The following is a 17,725-nucleotide window of genomic DNA, read 5'->3' as shown; positions in this document are numbered from 1 at the left end:
TTGCCATGGGCCGGTAGTCAGAGGTTGCTTTCTGCCAAGTCCTGCTTCTTGATATTTGCCTTTCTTTGTACTAAAGTAGTAGCAGAAAGAAAGCATCAACACACTCAGCCAAAAGCCAGTCTTAATTACCTGCCATCTTTTAATGTTCACACTCAGTTGACCTGTGCAAAATGGGTGCAGAATGATGCATGTTAGAAGTTTTTTTTTCTTACGAAATAAAATGCTCTACGTGTGAGTAATTTATGCAGGTAAATGACTATACAAAGAGGCAAAGTTTAGCTGAAGGCCATCTTTCCCACAAATTAGTTCTCCACCATGGGTTTCTTTTGTAGATTTCTATATATATGCCAAGAAATTAGATGAAGGTAGACTCTAAAAAGATGTATTGTAGGTGAATAAGGTAGAGGGAGTTCTAGCAGCAGCCCCACAGATTGTCTGTCTTTGCCTCTGGAAAAAAAAGAGAGACTAATTTTATAGAAAATACTCCCTTATATTATGTACTACAAGCCAGCAGGAAGAAAGAACCTGAAATAGCACATCCCATTCTGCTTAAGGTACGTTAACCCTGAAACCTAGTTAAGAGAGGTTTTGAATAGGGAGGGTTAGCTGTTTGATCCTTTTGAAGATCACTGGTAATAGGGAGGCAGCTCTCTAAATGGAGTAGAATGAGGTAAACTGGGTGCTCTCAAAGACTTCTGAAACTGGAATGAAACACTCCTATCTCTGCTCTCCTCTGAAATATAATGTCTATCCCATCCCTGTCTAAACGTGGGAGGTAGAAAGGAGAATGTATCACCTAAGCAGTACCCAAACCTCAACTGACTTCTATGTAATGAAAAACCAGAACTCCCTCCTACACCTTCCTGGGTGCCAAAAGCTCCAGCTGCCCTTTGTGCACCTGCCAAAACCTCCCCTTTTTCTCAACAGCTGGTGCAAAGTCCTGTAACATAACACAGAGCAGATTGCTTTAAATCGGTGAGCAGGTGACTTAAGCAATTTTAATCAGAAGGTTCTGGTACCACTCATTAATTTCCAAAGAAAAGTTAATTTTCTTCACTTGAGGTATTTTGGTTCTATTTCATAATAACTAAGATGACATTTAATATTCAGATTTATTTAAACTGGTTTTAAGCTCAAAATATATTTAAGATTTTTAAGAGGTTTTTTTTTTTAATAGAAATTGGAATTCCTTTAAATAATATAAGGAAGAAAATTAAGTTCAATTGAATAAAACTACCCTAACTTACTCTCTGACTACCATTTCTGTAAATATTTTAAACTAATAGATTTGATTCTTCCAACCCTTACATTTATTCATAGTATAGAACATGAAAAGAAACTTTCCTGGGTTTATATTCCTATTTGCTTTTATAAATTTGTTGAATAAATGATAATGAAAATACTATCTCAATATATGCCAAAAAGTTAAGTTTCAGCTGTATAACACCAGTGATTTCTGTAAAGTTCAGGAGTTTGACTTTCTTTAAAACTTGGCAGCATAAGTGGACTATCTAAAAATAACAGGAACGTTTTCAGAGCCAAAGAAAGTTGAAAAGTAAACTTTTCAATTTTTTTAATTTTGAAAAGTCATGGTTATTTTTTGTTATCCATATGTTTGTCTGCATTAGAGGAAAATAAACTGATAAGTTAAAAAAAAAAAATAAAAGAAAATGGACAATGGCTGACCAGGGGCAGAACGCTTAAAAGGCTTGCTGATGTGGTCATCCTGACACGTTTAGGTATAATAAAACAAGGAATTTGGGATACTGACTTCAAAGACTCATACTTAGAAATATGCATCCCTTACAGCAAAATAACAGTTTCAACTGGCACAATGCTCTTGTTTCTAATTTTTAAGGTTTGCGAGATATCAGGCCTCAAATTTTAATCTCGTTTGGGACTCGTGCCATTAAACCTGGAATAGAAACCTCATTTTAGGAAAGAATCTTTCATTTCAGAAAAGAGCTTTTTTAAAGAGAAATGTCTTTTTTCTTAGAAGAAGACAGACAGCAGACAGTGCAACTAAGGTAGTTTGAATTCAGTCATGCTTTAATTTTTCAGGCAAGAATGTCTTTATTAAGAAATACTTATTAATTATAGAACCTGTTTAGTTTTTCTTTGTAAGTACAGAATGCTAAAATCCCATGTCAAAAGGAAGTATCTGCATTCTACAGAGCATGGTAGAAGTCAGCTATTCTTAAAGTTAATGATACTGAAGGGCTCTGTTGAAGAAGGAGTATTAAATCAGAAATTTAGCTGATATGCTCATTTGGAACCAAAATGATGCATGGCTGTCCACATCATGAAGTTGTATTAAAGATATACATGCAAGACAGAACAAAATGTGGCCCTTTAGCCTACTAAGGACCTATATATCATAAGTATATAATGATCACTTTCGTAATGTAGACATTAACAATGTCAACCCCCTTGTTTTGAATCTCCTCCCATGATTCCTACAGAGTAGACCTTAAAATAAATTGGTCACAGCAAAAACATTTCTCTTGTACATCAGGAGATGTGCAATGTGAAATCATTTACTCGTATCTTAAGTAACGGTCTAATCATCAGATGTGGAGATGCAGATGCTAAACAACTTGTTGACTAAGGGAAAAGAAACTGCGCTTTCGTGCCAGTAAGCAGATGTGCTCAATAGACTCGCTCATAAGTGCTGATTTAGAAACAGCTGTTAATGCTACCATCATCTTTAATACAGTTTATTTCCCCCCACTTCCTTTGTTTTCCATACATACATATGCTTGCTTTATACAGTTAAGTTGTGCTAGTCAGAGGGTGGAGAAGAGGGAGTGCATTTTAATAAATAATAGGCAATCAGGACCTGATTCTGGGAGGTGGTGAGCACTCTCAGCTCCTGCTGGAGCTAACTTAGACTTCAAAAAAGGTTAAAAAGCCCTACAGTATCAAGTTTGTCATAACAGATCTTTAAACTACTTTAAAAGGATGTCATTTTTGCAAAAGTTGTAAATGGCACAAGCTGGTTCTTTCACAGGAAGAGGTTTGAGAGTTTTTCAAGTTCACTTCAGTAAGGACTTCTTATCTCTGCTTTGTTTTTATTTCTTTTTTCCTTATTGTGTTCAGGTAATTATCTCCTTTCTCTCAGTCTTGCTTTCTCTTTGTCTCTCTCTCTTCTTTCTTTCTCCTTTCTCCTTTTCTTTCTCAGGTTGTTTTGTTCTAATGCATGTTTTTTGCAACACCCGTAAGTTTCAAATGAGTCCTGTGTTTGAAAAACAGTTTTCTGTGAATCCAGATAAACTGACATGCTGAAGTACTTCACACAAAGTTTGCTTCACTTCCTTCCCATTACTAAAATATAGCTGGATCACATATCGGTAACAACTATACCCTCCATAATTGACTCTTCAGCTCCAAAGGAAGTTCAGAATTCCAGTATCTGAATTTGATCTCTAGAGGAAATAACAAGTGAAGGACCTGTCTCATATTATTAGCACACGAGCATTAAAGTCTTCATCTAGAGTCCATTGAACTCAATGGAAAAACTCACACTGACATTAGTGTACTTTGGATGAGGTCAAAAGTGGATTTCAGTACTTTATAATGGAGGTCATAAAGAAATATATATACAAAATACCTTATGTATTCCCTTGTAGAAGAGTCCCGCTGTACATCAATGCAGCAAACGACATAAAAACAAACTCATAATATTTTCAACGATAAACTTCACTATACTTTATTTCTAACTTCTGGAAACAATCTTCGACATAAGCAAATAAAGAAATTTCTTATTTGATATTCTCAAAGTAAATCAGATGCAGATTATTTGAAGTCATTAATAAAAAAGCCTAAAGTTTTTTTTTATCATTTAAATTTTTTTTTTTAAATTGTTACCATTTCCTCTTTATAGGAAGCCTGACAAGCTGTATGCCAGTCAGTAGTATATATCCTCCTATGGAAGTGCCAGGGTTACTCTCTTCCCCCTGCACTCAAGAGAGTGCGTGCAAAGGTAGCTGGAGTCCTTTCAGACCTACTTTCCTTAAATGCCATGTTTCCCAGACAGTGGGTCATGTGCAGAAACAGCGCTGCATGCTGGATCCTCTGAGGAATTTATAAATGTATCTTGCACTTATCCTTGAAAAGGGTTGGCCTTTAATTGATTTATATCAACTAATACACAGATGCCGACCTAGACTCATCCCTGGTGGAGGCATTTCAGGGCATGGTCGGATGAGCTAGTCTGAGGGTAGGAGATCTGAATGAAGAGGTAATCCCCAGCCTGTTCTCAGCTACTCACTACCTGGAAGCTGGGGCCAATCAGTTCTCCTGATTGGTTTAACACTCAAGAAGAGAGACTGCTCTTGACTGTGGTTTCGTGAAGTGACTCGTATTATAAAAAGCAGCAGTCACAAAATACTGCAAGAAAAAACAAAAAACAATAATTTGTTAAATTGGAGTAGAAAATGGTAAAAATATGTCAGGCCAACAAATAGGAGAGTTTAACTCTGTCTGTGAGAAGAGAACAGAAATGAGCACCTGCATCAGGAGCCAGGCAGTAATCATCCTGCTCACGCTCGTTTCTGACAATGGCTGTAGGACTATTAGCTTCAGTTTCTCAAGTGTCCAAAAATGAAATGAATGCTTTTGGAAGGTGGTTTGCCTGGATCTCTCTTGTTCTGGTAGGTTAAAATAGGTTGAATCCAGGCTGTTCATTGAAATTTTTGCTTCAAATGCATTATTGTAATTTTTCTTGATACCATTTTTTGTATACATTGGTATTTTGTTTCAGGCTTTCAATGCTGCGACTTATTCTGTGAATACTGAAGGACATAAAAATATCTGGAGAAGTGCTTAGATCTTTTAAACATCACTACAATCCTGTAATTTCTTCTTACTGAATACAATTCTCTTGACCCTTATTTCAGAAGAAGAGTGATGATATTCTGCAGTACTGGGTTGAATCCAAAGTGTGTTATTTTTGATGTTTAGATTAGGACTGCAGTTGCATCTTCGGCATTGTCTGGCACCACTAGAGTAGCGTCTTTGGAAGAGAAACTTCATAGACTTAAAAAACAAACAAAATGACATCTTAACTTCCTCCAGAAAGCTGCCAGTGCTGTAGCCTTTTGAAGACACTGTTTCCATGGACACCTCTGATACGTGACCCGAGTATGGTAATTCCCAGCATCACAGCAGCCAGTAATAAATACCTTCCCCTTTACACTCATTTCAGTTTATAAGCCAGATTCTTTGGCTCTGATGAGTTGACTAAAGGAAAGGATGTGCTGTACTTTGAGGCTCTTAACTAACCTGGAATCATTTTGCTCTGTTCCCAAGTGACTGGCTTTAACAGCTCGCATTGGCTTTAACAGGAATAGAGTATAAAAAAATAAATATATGTCTCTTCCTTCCCCCATACGTACATACAGATAGTGACATTAACTATCAGTTCAGCTGTAGTAAGATTTTAATGTAAAATTCAAAGTGATAGTAAAGGTTAAACACTGCGATGTTTCCTGGATGTATAAGACAGATTCAGCAAAACAGCATTTTTGTGGCTCTATTACTCATGTTGTACAATATGTCCTGCTGTGCCTGTTCCTTGCTGTTTCTTTTAAAACTCTGAAACACATTCTGCTAAACGCAGCAGAGGATACACCAACATTGCAAGCTTCCTTGCTTTCTTTCCAAGTGAAAAGTTGCAGACATCATTTATTTTTCTGTGGAACCTTCACGTGAAGAGTTGCACAGGCACACACGCAAGAGATTTTTTAGCAACATTAACTTTAAATGGATCAAATCCAACAGTCTTCTATTCATACTATTTTCAGTGACAATATTTTAACTTGATTTGAAATCAGCCTTTAATCTGGTCTAATATATTTGACAGATGCTATGCACATCTTTTTTTTTTTTTCTTTTCTTTTCTTTTCTTTTGGCTATTGAAAAAAAGTCCTTGTGGTTTGCAGTGCTGGTACTTTAGAACTGTGCAAATAATTTAGGTTTACTTCCCCCCATATATTTCTATACAGAGAAGGGGAGGAGGGGAAATGAGTTTCAGCTGGAGTAAAATCTTGGGGTTTAATGTGACTTAAATACAGATACATTTTTAATCTTTCATGCTATGAATTTCTTTTCCATTTTTGGAATTTTGACTCAAATTTATAAATGCCTTGCCTTCTGGCTTTAGGGGTATTTATTTGTCTGAAAAATTTGACCAGGCTGTACGGATAAATGTAGTAGAATTGTGGATGAGCCAACTAAAAAAAGAAAAAGACCAAAAAAATAAAGAGCTTTTAAAGTGCTTCACCTGAAACTCGCCACCAGTTTACAGAAACAGACAGGCTGAACGCAATGCAAACTTTTCAGTGCAAGTTCCTTTCCAAAGTAAGTACCCTCCTCTGAAGGATAATTAAAAGCACTGTAAGGATGAGGGGCAGCAGTCCCCGCCACCAGACGGGGCTCTGTCTTACGCGATAAGTAGGTTCTTCTGCTCAGTCCCTTCATGGGAACCATTTTGCCTCTGTTTCTCTGCCTGTGAAATGGCATTAATATGTTTTTCAAGAGTATGTGAGCTTTTTAATGTTTTCTAAAGGGCTCTGAGATCTTCCTGTGGAGCTTTCTGCTGCAGATAGCCCGGCTGCCTTCCTGCAGTAACCCCTTTCCCTCCATTGCAGGTGTTCTCCTCACATCCCCGGGGTTCATGTCTTACCCAAAACTGGCTTGCCTGCTCTTCAGGGAAGGCTCGCTAAGCTTTTTACTACGCGGACAGAAAGGCACATTAAAAGAAAGAAAAAGTACAGAAGCGCTGTGCTAAAGCTGGAAAGATCGTTATTACCTTCAGTGACCCCACCTTTATTTTCCTTTTTTCTCTTTCTTCCCCAAAGGTAAAGGTCTGGTTCCAGAACAGACGAATGAAGTGGAAGCGGGTAAAAGGGGGCCAGCAAGGGGCAGCGGCCCGGGAGAAGGAACTGGTGAACGTGAAAAAGGGCACGCTGCTCCCCTCCGAGCTCTCTGGCATCGGCGCAGCTGGTCTCCAGCACACGGGGGACTCACTAGCGAACGACGACAGCCACGACAGCGATCACAGCTCTGAGCACGCACACTTATGATACACAGAGAGTGTCCCAGCTCCGTTCTCAGGAAAGATACTTTGCTGGCAAGCCTTACACAGGCATCGTTTACGTATGCAAGTGACTCTGGCAGTGATTTTTAAAGTTGTTACGGAAAATTCAGGCTTATCGTGTCTGCTTTTCTTGATTTTTAGATGGTTTACAGTAAGTGCCATGTCTTAAAGGTGCCTCAAGAGTGGAGAAGTGGAAGATGAACTTACTTTGAACATTCCAGATTTGTTTGTCATGTTTATGACAGCGGGCAGGTATTTTTGCTTTAGCTTGCACTGAAAATTACATTGCTCTCAACAGACGTTATATTCTGAAAACCACAGTGCCACAAAATCACTATCTAGTGGATAAGAAATGTATTTTAACTCTGTATATATTTACCTTACAGCATTTTCCTGTCTTCACTAATTTTAGCAATGCATTCATATTAGCTGATGGCAATAGTCACTCATGACAATAAATGGCTTCTTGTCTCTTTATTTTTGTTTTGTTTTTCCAAAGACATACAATACATGCGGATACTTTTGTTCAAGTAGAGAACAATACAATAGTGTCTGCTAGGACACGTCCTTGTATGACAGACAAAACAAACCTTATGTTGCATTTACTATCAACTGCTGCTAATAGGGTATTATTAAACTTACCTAGCTCCTCAATTCTTCTTATCTTATAACTGCAAAAAATGATTTTTAGGATCATAAGGATAGTCCAGTAACCTGCCAAAAAATATCACGTTCCACTCATGCTCGGTGGAAACTTCCCAAAGCATTATTCATTTCTACTTTGTCATAATCGAGTACATTGATACATACTGACACTGCAGAAATGTTGTCGCTTCATCTTCAGTCTAAAAAAACCCAGCAGATAAGCTGAAAGTTATTATCAACTGCTTATGTTGGTAGAAATCAAAATATGAAGGTAACTCAGTATTATTTCCCATGTGTAAAATCAAGACACATTTTCTGTTATAAGCTTTTGTGTACATACAGGCAAATACCAAAATCCAAAATTTAATGCAAACAATTGATTGTACTTTGTAAAGAAATATGTTTAATAAATAATCCTTTTTAAATAATTCTGGTCTCTCTACAGTGATTTCATAAGATACTTAAAAGTGCTTTTTGCAAAAGTCCGAAGCAGCTCTGCTTTTTTTGGGTCTTCTGGAACTTAGTCTGTGGACAACACAAAGCTATGTTTTCAAATTTAGGCTTTTAATCTTGGATAAACCTTCACCTTGATCCGTTTGGGAAACTCTTTCCTTTAGCAGGAAAAAGGCATCTAGCAGCTAATGATGTCTTCAGCCAAAAACAACAAGAGTCTGTTCAACCATTTTTCCAGATTTAGAGCAAATATAAAGGGTTATTTTGTTGGACCTTGTTGAAATGGATGAAAGGGAATAAATATCAGGAAGGGATGCATACTTATATTATCATGCCTTTGTTCAATAAAGCTGTTCAGGAGAAAAAACCAAAATGACTCAAAAAAATTTGGGGATTAATTGGGCTGGGTAGTGTGATAGAAGCAGCTGAGTGAAAGAAAGAGCGAGCAAGAAACGTGCATATCCTAGTAAATGCTTGTGAGCATTCACTGGAACTCTGCTATGTAGAGCAGTAGGGCACCATAAAAGTTAAATGTGATCAAGAACTCTGTGTCTGTTTTCCAAATCTTTTCCACTGTAGGTTTGATCTTTCTTGCACATTAATTGTTGTCATGATCATTTTAGTTTAAAATATCCAAGCAATGGGTAATTCATTTCTTTAAAAACTTCAGAGCATTTTATTGATTCCAGCAGTTAAGGGGGTTTGCATTTGTTTCTCAGTTCTTTTTCAAATGCCTTTGTCCTACAAAGTTGCTGAGAAAGGGAGTAGGATAGAGAAGTAAGCCAACTACTTGTGAATACTTGATATTTTTGATTTCATGGATGGATAGGAAAGTTTTTTTGGGTGGTGGTGGGGATTATCAAAACAGGAAAAAACCACCCAGTGATTCAGACTAAAGCTTTTCATTCTTGGCTGTTTTTTTCTTCCTCTTAAACAAAATATAGCTAAATTTCAAAATGAAAAATTAGAATGAAATGTTGAAAAAAAGCATCTTGAATTTTCAAATAACATTTTTTAACAACAGAGTTTTCGTCAAATATAATGTGACTTGTTTTGCTAGTAAAGAGGGGAGAGAAGATTATTGTGTTTCAAATACTCTGTTTGCCAAAAATGCCTTTTCAGGTTCACAGAATTGTTCTTTGCTCTCTTTCATAAAAAGTTTAAGACTGAATCTGAAAAGGGATCAGCCAAGTTTGAGCTGACATTTTACAAAACAAATGGAAGTGCTTTATTTACATTACCTGAAATGCGCCAGCAATGTGTTCCTAGCCCAAGGCATTTTGAGAGGTGTATTACTCTGTTAACGGCATCGTGATTTGACTGGGATGCTTGCAGTGAGGGAGCAGCCAATATGTGTGATGATGGCAATCTGTGAGCCATAATAATCTCATTACCAGGAAGAATTTTTTCCTATTGAGAAAGATAGTCTTTTTCCATTTTCCTAGTTTTAACTAAATCTGTTGAGACTAAAGGACAGGTTGAAGAGAGAGAAACGTGCAAATGGATTTGCAGTGCTAGGAGAATTTTTGTTTAGATAATTGAATGAAATTTCAAACAAAGGACCAAATTATGTAACTTTATATTACAGAAGAAAAAGACAACTAACAAAACCGATCTTCTCCTATGCTTTAAAATCAGCTCAGTATTTGAATTTGGCTGTAAGGTGCTAACTGTATGTAGTGACCTCTCAGATTACTTAAAGACCTCCGGTGGCTTTAAACAACTGTTTTGTGGGGAGACCGTTGGTAAGTGCAATGTGGTGCAGAGATACCACACTAGCAGAAGTTGAAGCTATGAAGTCTAAGCACAGCGAGCATCCTACCATGGTCTTGAAGGAATTTACTTACAAGCACAGCCCCACAGAAACAGAGACATGCTTCTTCCAGATATCAGCTAGCTCATATTCAAGCCACACATAATAGCAACGAACACCCTGCGCTTTAACTCCGCTTCATGGGATAGCCGGTCTGCTCAGGACTTACCAAAGCAGGTGATGTCTCACCTTGTTGTGAATACCCCAATTACGCAACAACTGTCTTATTGAAGCCCCCGGGATCAATCAGCTGCTGTAACATATTATGACTTTATATCAAAGTTTTAGCATAATCTTGATGCTGAAAACAGCTATGGAAAAGGGCTTTTGAACTATAACTTGAAATTCTGTTTAATCTTCATTGTCTTATATCTGTCTGCAGACTAGCAGAGGGTTCTTCTACCAATCTAGCCATATGGTATAGCTAAGACTATACCAATTAACAGATGGACAAAATCAAGCCCTAAGATTTGTGATTTGCCCAAAGTTGTGCAGGCACTTGGTGGTAGAGTGAAATGTGATGAAACCTAGTTTGGTTTATTTATCTTTATTAGTTCCTGTTATTAAATAGTGGGTAATCACTTTTCATGACTTATTGTCAATGGATCCTGCTTCTGTGGACTAATGATGTATTTTTTGAGTTACAGTGATTTTGATATTGTATCTGCCCAGAGTCTACCTCTCTTTGATGTTCTGTTGTTAGCGTATCACTGAGCCAGACACCGAAATGTGTACTCTTAGGAAACATACACAGAAAATATAATTGACTGACTGTAGAAATGTTTAACACTTTAATTTTCAGCACGATGGATGATAAGAATTCTGTTTTCTGCTGTCTCTGGGGTACAAGGCTATATATTATTTGCAGGGTTTCTTTCTCTTCCCTTATGACTGTTCAGTTTTTATTTTGTGGTTTCGTTTACTATGGCTTCATTGTTTTCAGATTTATTTTGACGATAGCAGTTCAAGAGGTGTGGTTAAAATTACACCATTGCAAGCTGGCTGAATTTATTAAATCACAAACTGGAAGTTGTCTGGGAATTTATTTAAATGCTTATCTTTTCTTGACCTTCTTTTCTTTTCATCAGAACCAGAAATAGTCAAAAAAGGAGCACAAGAAGGACAGACTCTATACCTATGTCTTTCCACCACAGGCCAAGTTTCAAGGTAGTTTATGTACCCTGCTTTCTTAAATGAAGGCTCTGACTGCTGCAATAATATTATTTGTACAAATAAAGAAAGAAACACCATTAGGACGTGCACTCTTAGTAGCTATGAGGATATAAGTTAGGGACAAAATGTCAGCTTGAGCCTTCATTTAGAATTTCCTGGCTTCAGTCAGTTTATGTCTCTTGGGTGAGCTTGTATTTAATAGAGTACATGCAGTATTTAAGATCGGCTACAAGATTCAAGAAATTTTAAAGAGTAATGTTTAACTAACTATGTACTGTAATTTAATATCATTATGTAATGTGTGTGGATTGAAAGGGAGAATTCTGTACACAACCTGATGTCTATATTCTTTTTAAAAAGGCAATGTAGCTGATAAACTGGCAATAACTGGCATAGGGCTTCAGTGATGATGCACATTATTGCCTCAGATTAATAAGGATTTATTAGAGCTCATTTGCTTTTATATATTTCTATTCATTTTCACTTTAAGCCCATAGTCTTTTGACATCATTTACAGCTGAAAGCTGCAGTGTAGGAATCAATTTCAATGTAATTTAAGGCCACTGGCTGCTAGTCAGGGCCTCCATATGGCATAATAAGTTATCACTGTCATCTGTACAAACTGCAAATGTATTAGAAGTTTCTCAGCCATTTATTTCTTCAGTCCAAGTCGTCCATGCAGACCTGGTAGCCATTGTCCTTTTTCTGGCATCTGAACTGTCATGACTCCTATCCGTGGAGATTTGGTGAAATTTTACTTTCATTCAGTTGAAAACAATCACCTGGGCAGTAGACATGGTTAGTATCAACAGAGAAGACCCCAAAAGATGTTGTAAATGAAGAGCTTGTTAAATAGTAGTTGTAGTAAGAAATAATCATATCTCCCTTTTTTGCAGTGCTTTTCTGTAGACAGACTTCAAAGGTTTTTTTAAAGAAAGGTAAGTTTTGAAGTAGCCTTTTTAACAGATAAATGACAAGGGACTCAAGTAACTTGTACTGGCCACCTTGTATCATACGCCCAGTAAGCCTTTTGGAATTAGGTTCAGTGCCCTACTAAATGTGCTGTGAGGACTTGGTTCTGTTCTTTTTTTATCTTATTTGGTCCTTGAATGCTTTCTATGACAACCTTTTCCAACCCTCGTGACCCTGACTCCTTCCCCTAAAAGGATTCACGCTAACAAAGACTAAATATGTGGTTCTTGAAAGCAGAAGTGAAAGATACAGTTGAGATAAGGTGTAAGAATGTGATCCAGGACATTAAATAATAATTAAAACAGCATTAGTTCTGTTCAGAGGACTAACAGACTGCAATAAAACATATTGCCACATTCCTTTTCTTTCTGTAAATGGCTTCATATTCTTGTGTACCAGTGTGATTATTTTAGATATTTTTACCTATTTTGATTATACCTATTAAGGTTATATACTTGAATTTAAATTTTGGTTCTGATGTTTAATAAAATAACATTACTAGTCCACAAATAGACTTCTCTCTCAAGAGAGAAACAAAATTGGGCCATAAATACTCTTCTGCTAATATTTGGATTTTGTTTGTAAATTTTGAAAATTTAGCATCCATTAAAATGTTGTCCTTGTAAAAATTTATTTTATGTTAGTACCAAGAAGTTTCAGACTCACTCATCCTTTAAGTAAACAGCACAATAACTGATTTATGTAGGAAATTTCTTGTCATAACCACATGATAATATCATGCTTTTTGTGTTATAAAAGTGTGCTCCAAGAACATGGCAGAGATCTATAAAAGTGGTTTAGTATTTAGGGACAGATTCTCGTCCTTAGTGTCACCATGAATATACAGACACTGTTACTTAGGTTTTCTTATGGACTGCAGGGTTTTTAGAAATATGCCTATTCTGAATGCTTACCACATTATTTGCCAAGAAAGTCACATGCACAGCTGAGAAAATACTGAAATGGGCATTTTCCCAAATTAAAAATTTATCTTGAAAAGTGTCCTTAGAAAAATTTTATTCAATCACTGCAGAAATGCATTTAAGAGAGTAAAAACTACCAGGGGAGAAAAAAAGCCCTAGTTTGGAATTACAACACATTGTAAATAATTTTGTATATGTATTCCTATAATTCTCACGTATATACCTATTCATTGGAACTTTGGAAATAAAATGCACAATTTTTTACTTCATAAGCAATAATAAGTAGAACATAGAGCTGTTACATTTCTAATTTTAGCATATTTGCATAAGACATTTGATTCTGATGACAATATTATGAAGAATTCTCAGGACTCCTTTTATATAGAATATTTTTGCAAGAAAAGTAAAGATTCTTCTAAGGAAGCAAAAGACCTCATCTAAAGCGTATAGATGGCAATGGAAAGATTACGACTGATTTCACAGGGATTTGGATTTAGCCCAAAGTACACACAAAAGTTCATACAAATCAGTGAACAGTCCAGGATTAAGACATTAGCCAATAATTTCCAAAGTGACTGTTGACTTTGTGCTTCCGTTATGACACACAGTATCCTGATTTCAACAAAGTTTTGAGTACACAGTGAAAATTAGGACCACTTTATGGAAATGTGAGTTGAGGACCCCATATTACTAGCCAGTGAAGAACATTTTGTTCTTGGGTCTAACAAGAGCCTTATAATACAGGATTTCTATAGCTGGCAAATCATCACATTATGTTATTAAATTGTAGGTTTCATAATCAATATAAAAGAAACTCACTATGCTGCTTTCCTTCTCCTGTAATTTGTGGCATTAGTAGATAAGAAAAATAAAGCACATTATATATAGAGGTAGGTTTGAACAGATGTTCCCGAATGGTTGCAGGGGGGTAGGGGTGTCGAGGAAGGTAAAACTTTCCTTCCACTCAGATGTCTGTCTTGAATTTCTCACAGTTTTTGCAGACAGTTTGGCTCACTTCCAACATACATCGTTGCCTGTCTGGTATGAAAAATGCCATCTGTGGTGTATGGAAGTTCTTTTTCTAAAAGTGGCCTGCTAATTATTCTTCAGGCAGGTGTTACTAAAGTGAAGTCAGGTGTCAACCATGGTATAACCTTCCAATTGCTTAAAATTGCCCTGTTCTTGTATGCTGTTTTTCCCAAAAGAATAGAACACAATATTACAGAGAATTGAAATGTTGGTTGATACAGGATTGAGATGACTCATGCAGCAGTATATATTTTGGTGACACTCAAAAACTGAAAGGTAAAGGATGTGGGCTGAATGAAGCGCATAAATTTTCCAAAACAAATATCCTTCTAATTCTTATAAACCGACTTTCTGTTCCTTTACGTTTGCACTGCCATCTTGCAAAATGTTAAAAATCCTGATGCTCTCAGAAATTTCAGACAGGGTAAAAGGTGATGGAAAGAATTTCCTTCTGTGCTTTAATAGACTGGGAGAGCTGTTTGTTGAAAGGAGTGTGGAAGATGGCTGTATTGTGTGAATGACACCTGCAAATTCTCACCTATATTCAATCTCCAAAACATTCATGCTTTAAAGCTTTTTGAAAATTAATAAGATGGTTAATGGTCCAGAGTCAACACGTGGGGGCTGCAGGCACCCATTCAACTGATCCATGAGCCCCAGCTCCCAGGATAAGCGCTGCTGCCGCCTCTCACTTACAATACTTAGTCTGCTCCTCTGTTCCTTACAAGACATCAGCCCTCCCAACAGAAGATGAAAATTCACCACACTGAGACAGATGTTACAATACTTCTCTCTCCTTAGCAGATGAGTGTTGTTAGGAGGTGTGGGATTACCATTATAAATGCAAGTCTTCCTATTTCCTATGCCATTTTCAGAGGGTCTTTTGAATAAATAGTCCTTTTACTCTTTGTAATCTTGGCATTCGGTGTGAATGACATTGAAAGTGGTTTAAAAACTGAGGATGAGGAAAGCATAGGCACATTTACTCCATTTGACAGTAAGACTTTGCATTCTTTGCTTTATCAGTGATGAAAGTAATCCAACTTTGTCCCCAGTCCTATGCAGAACCCTTGACAAAATATTTACAATAGATTGATATGACACTGAGACAAAGAGCAGTCCTGTAAGCAACGGAGTATCTAGTGCTGTTACGTTTCTGATCAACCCTGAGACATCTGGATGATTTTGAACTACCAATCTTCTACTACGAAGAGCAGTTTTACTTTCATAAGGACTTCCTCTTGTGTTTTCAATATCATGCTTATCCTCTGACTGACTTAGCATATTGTGATAATGAGATGTACACAAAGCACTGGCATGCAGCATTATTGAGATGATTTCCTTTTTGGCTCAGCCAGATTCCTGTTAAAAGTTATACGGACTCTTAAGAGACTAACAAAAGAAGAATTAAAGATCCAGCAATGGCACGAAGATAAGCCTGATGAAGCTGGAGTTAGGATCTCGTGAAATTAAAAGCAGACTTTGTATGAATACATTTATTGAAATATACCATTGACATTTCATTACACAACAAAACCAAAAGACCCTAAAAACCTTTCTTGGCCTGGGTTGAATACCTATCAAAATCCCAGTATTTACTTGTTAGAATGGGTTCTTCGTTAAATTTGCAGAATAGAGGCTTAGAGAAACATATTTTGATTAGAAAAGAAGGAAAAAAAAGCTGAAAATTGCACTGAAATTGTTCCTGTGCTGTAATGTATTGATGGCTAAAATCCATCCCATACCTGCTCGCATTGTGGATTACATGAGGATGAAGCCATAACTTTGTGACTGAGTCCATCCTACAATGGCCTTCTGAATGACTTTGTGGATGTAGCATTTGACAGTTCAATACAGAGATTTATTTTAATTCTAGCAGGAGACGATAGTCTTTTAACACGTTTGCAAGATATGTGCGAACACCTTCCACTACCTGAGAAAATCACAACGATATAAAAAAAGGCTTTTTCACTGAACAGTCCTTTTGGAGTCATCTTTGGTGAGTCTGATAAAACTTCGAGGACCAAGGCAGATACAGGTTTCTCAGAAATATTGACAGCAAAAGATTATATTATCATCCAGGTATTTAAATTGACATCTAAAGAATCATGCTGAAAGGTATATGCAGCTTTATGCAAACCATAAGCACCTATTGTCCCTGTTTTTGCTTATCACTGCTGTGCAGCTCTCTCTGAGGTGAAACTTCACAGTTGTATAACAATTCAGGGAGTGACAACGAAAGAAGTGAATGTGAATAATGATGTATCCGACTGCAACTGCAGTTTCCTTACGTAGCACCACTTTGATTACTGCAATTATAAAAGCTGGATTTTAATTGGGACAATGGATTTTACTCCTCTGGAAGGAAAACAATGTGTGGATTTTTTTTTTTTTTAAGTGAATTGGGAAAGACAAATATGATTGCAATAAGTACTTATAAAAAATACAATTTAGGATTTTTAGTAACTATGAATTGGCAGCTATGTCTCACATATTAACTGAGTAATGGTAAATTCCCCAGACTAGCATCAGTAAAATCATGCCTGGGCATTGTATCTCTCAAATGCAAAGAAAGGATGACAAGGTACTGGAAAAAATTCATCAGCTCAGTTCCCACATTGATCCCCCATTGATCCACACTGATCTTCTCCAATTCAAATACAAGCATGTCCATAAAACATGAGATTTCATTTTACAAGTGATGCTGTGATGCTTAAGGCAATAAGGATATCTTATTTTTAAGGACAGTTAAGATCTGTTTTTGTGTATTTGTCTATTACAAAATCAAGTGAAGACTTAATAATATATCTGAGATGAAATCAAGTATTCCTCTGAATTTAATGAACATGATTCATCAGAACTATTCATAGATTATTATATTTATGATATATCTATGATTATGGAGTACTCAATCTGTGACTTTTTGGAAAATTTGTTATTTGAAATTAATTTTCACCCAAAATCAAGTTGCAAAGTCAACTTTATCATAACAAAATTATCAACAAAGAAAACATTTACAAAGCAAAATTGAAACTTGTAGAGAACATATATGTAAAAATGTGTTGAGTTAGAATGCTACTTTCACATTTCATTATTTCTTTAAATTAGGAAATTGATAAATTTTTGGTTTGTCTTCACACTATTGCAGTGGCTCAGGCACCCCGCATGGGTGCAATTCAGAAAAAAAAAATTAGATTAAGTACTTATGTGAGCAACGGAACAGTTTAGAGAATTTCTGTTGCCCAAAATAGCCAAGAAAAATAATGTAGAGATTATTCCACCTCTCATCTGGGCAAATAGAAAGAAAACTCTCAGCTTCTGAAATGCTAGTTGGCATAAGGTCCAAGACATTTTTAGTACGATAATGTCAGTAAAACAAGATGTCTGTGGAGGAAGTTTATGTAGGATTGTGCTTCATTGGAGCAGAATGACTGGATGTGACAGATATCAACATTTTACACACTGATTGCATACCTGGTAGTTCAGAATTGCACACCAAATGTCTCATTGCAGATTCTAATGTCAGCTACAGTACTGTAACACTAAAGTAAATACAGATCTGTGTGTGAGCATTACATCTAGTGGCAAAGAAAAAAAACCACAGAGAAAAGGGAAAGA

At 36.5% G+C, this 17,725-nt stretch overlaps 1 protein-coding gene across 1 annotated transcript in view; it reads left to right on the top strand.

Annotated features, from left to right (window-relative positions):
- Positions 1 to 8,165, top strand: part of LOC104623681 (homeobox protein MOX-2-like) — a 51,045-nt gene extending 42,880 nt beyond the window's left edge. Inside the window, exon 6 of the mRNA XM_010290850.1 lies at positions 6,861 to 8,165. Coding sequence (XP_010289152.1) covers positions 6,861 to 7,085 — 225 coding nt within the window. The 3' untranslated portion in view covers positions 7,086 to 8,165. The remainder of the gene's footprint in view (positions 1 to 6,860) is intronic.
- The last annotated feature ends 9,560 nt before the right edge of the window (positions 8,166 to 17,725 follow it).

This window comes from Phaethon lepturus, unplaced genomic scaffold, assembly GCF_000687285.1.
Source record: "Phaethon lepturus isolate BGI_N335 unplaced genomic scaffold, ASM68728v1 scaffold14237, whole genome shotgun sequence".
Lineage (NCBI taxonomy): Eukaryota > Metazoa > Chordata > Aves > Phaethontiformes > Phaethontidae > Phaethon > Phaethon lepturus.
Note: the sequence above shows the minus strand (reverse complement) of the source record. Positions and strands in the feature narration are given on the sequence as shown.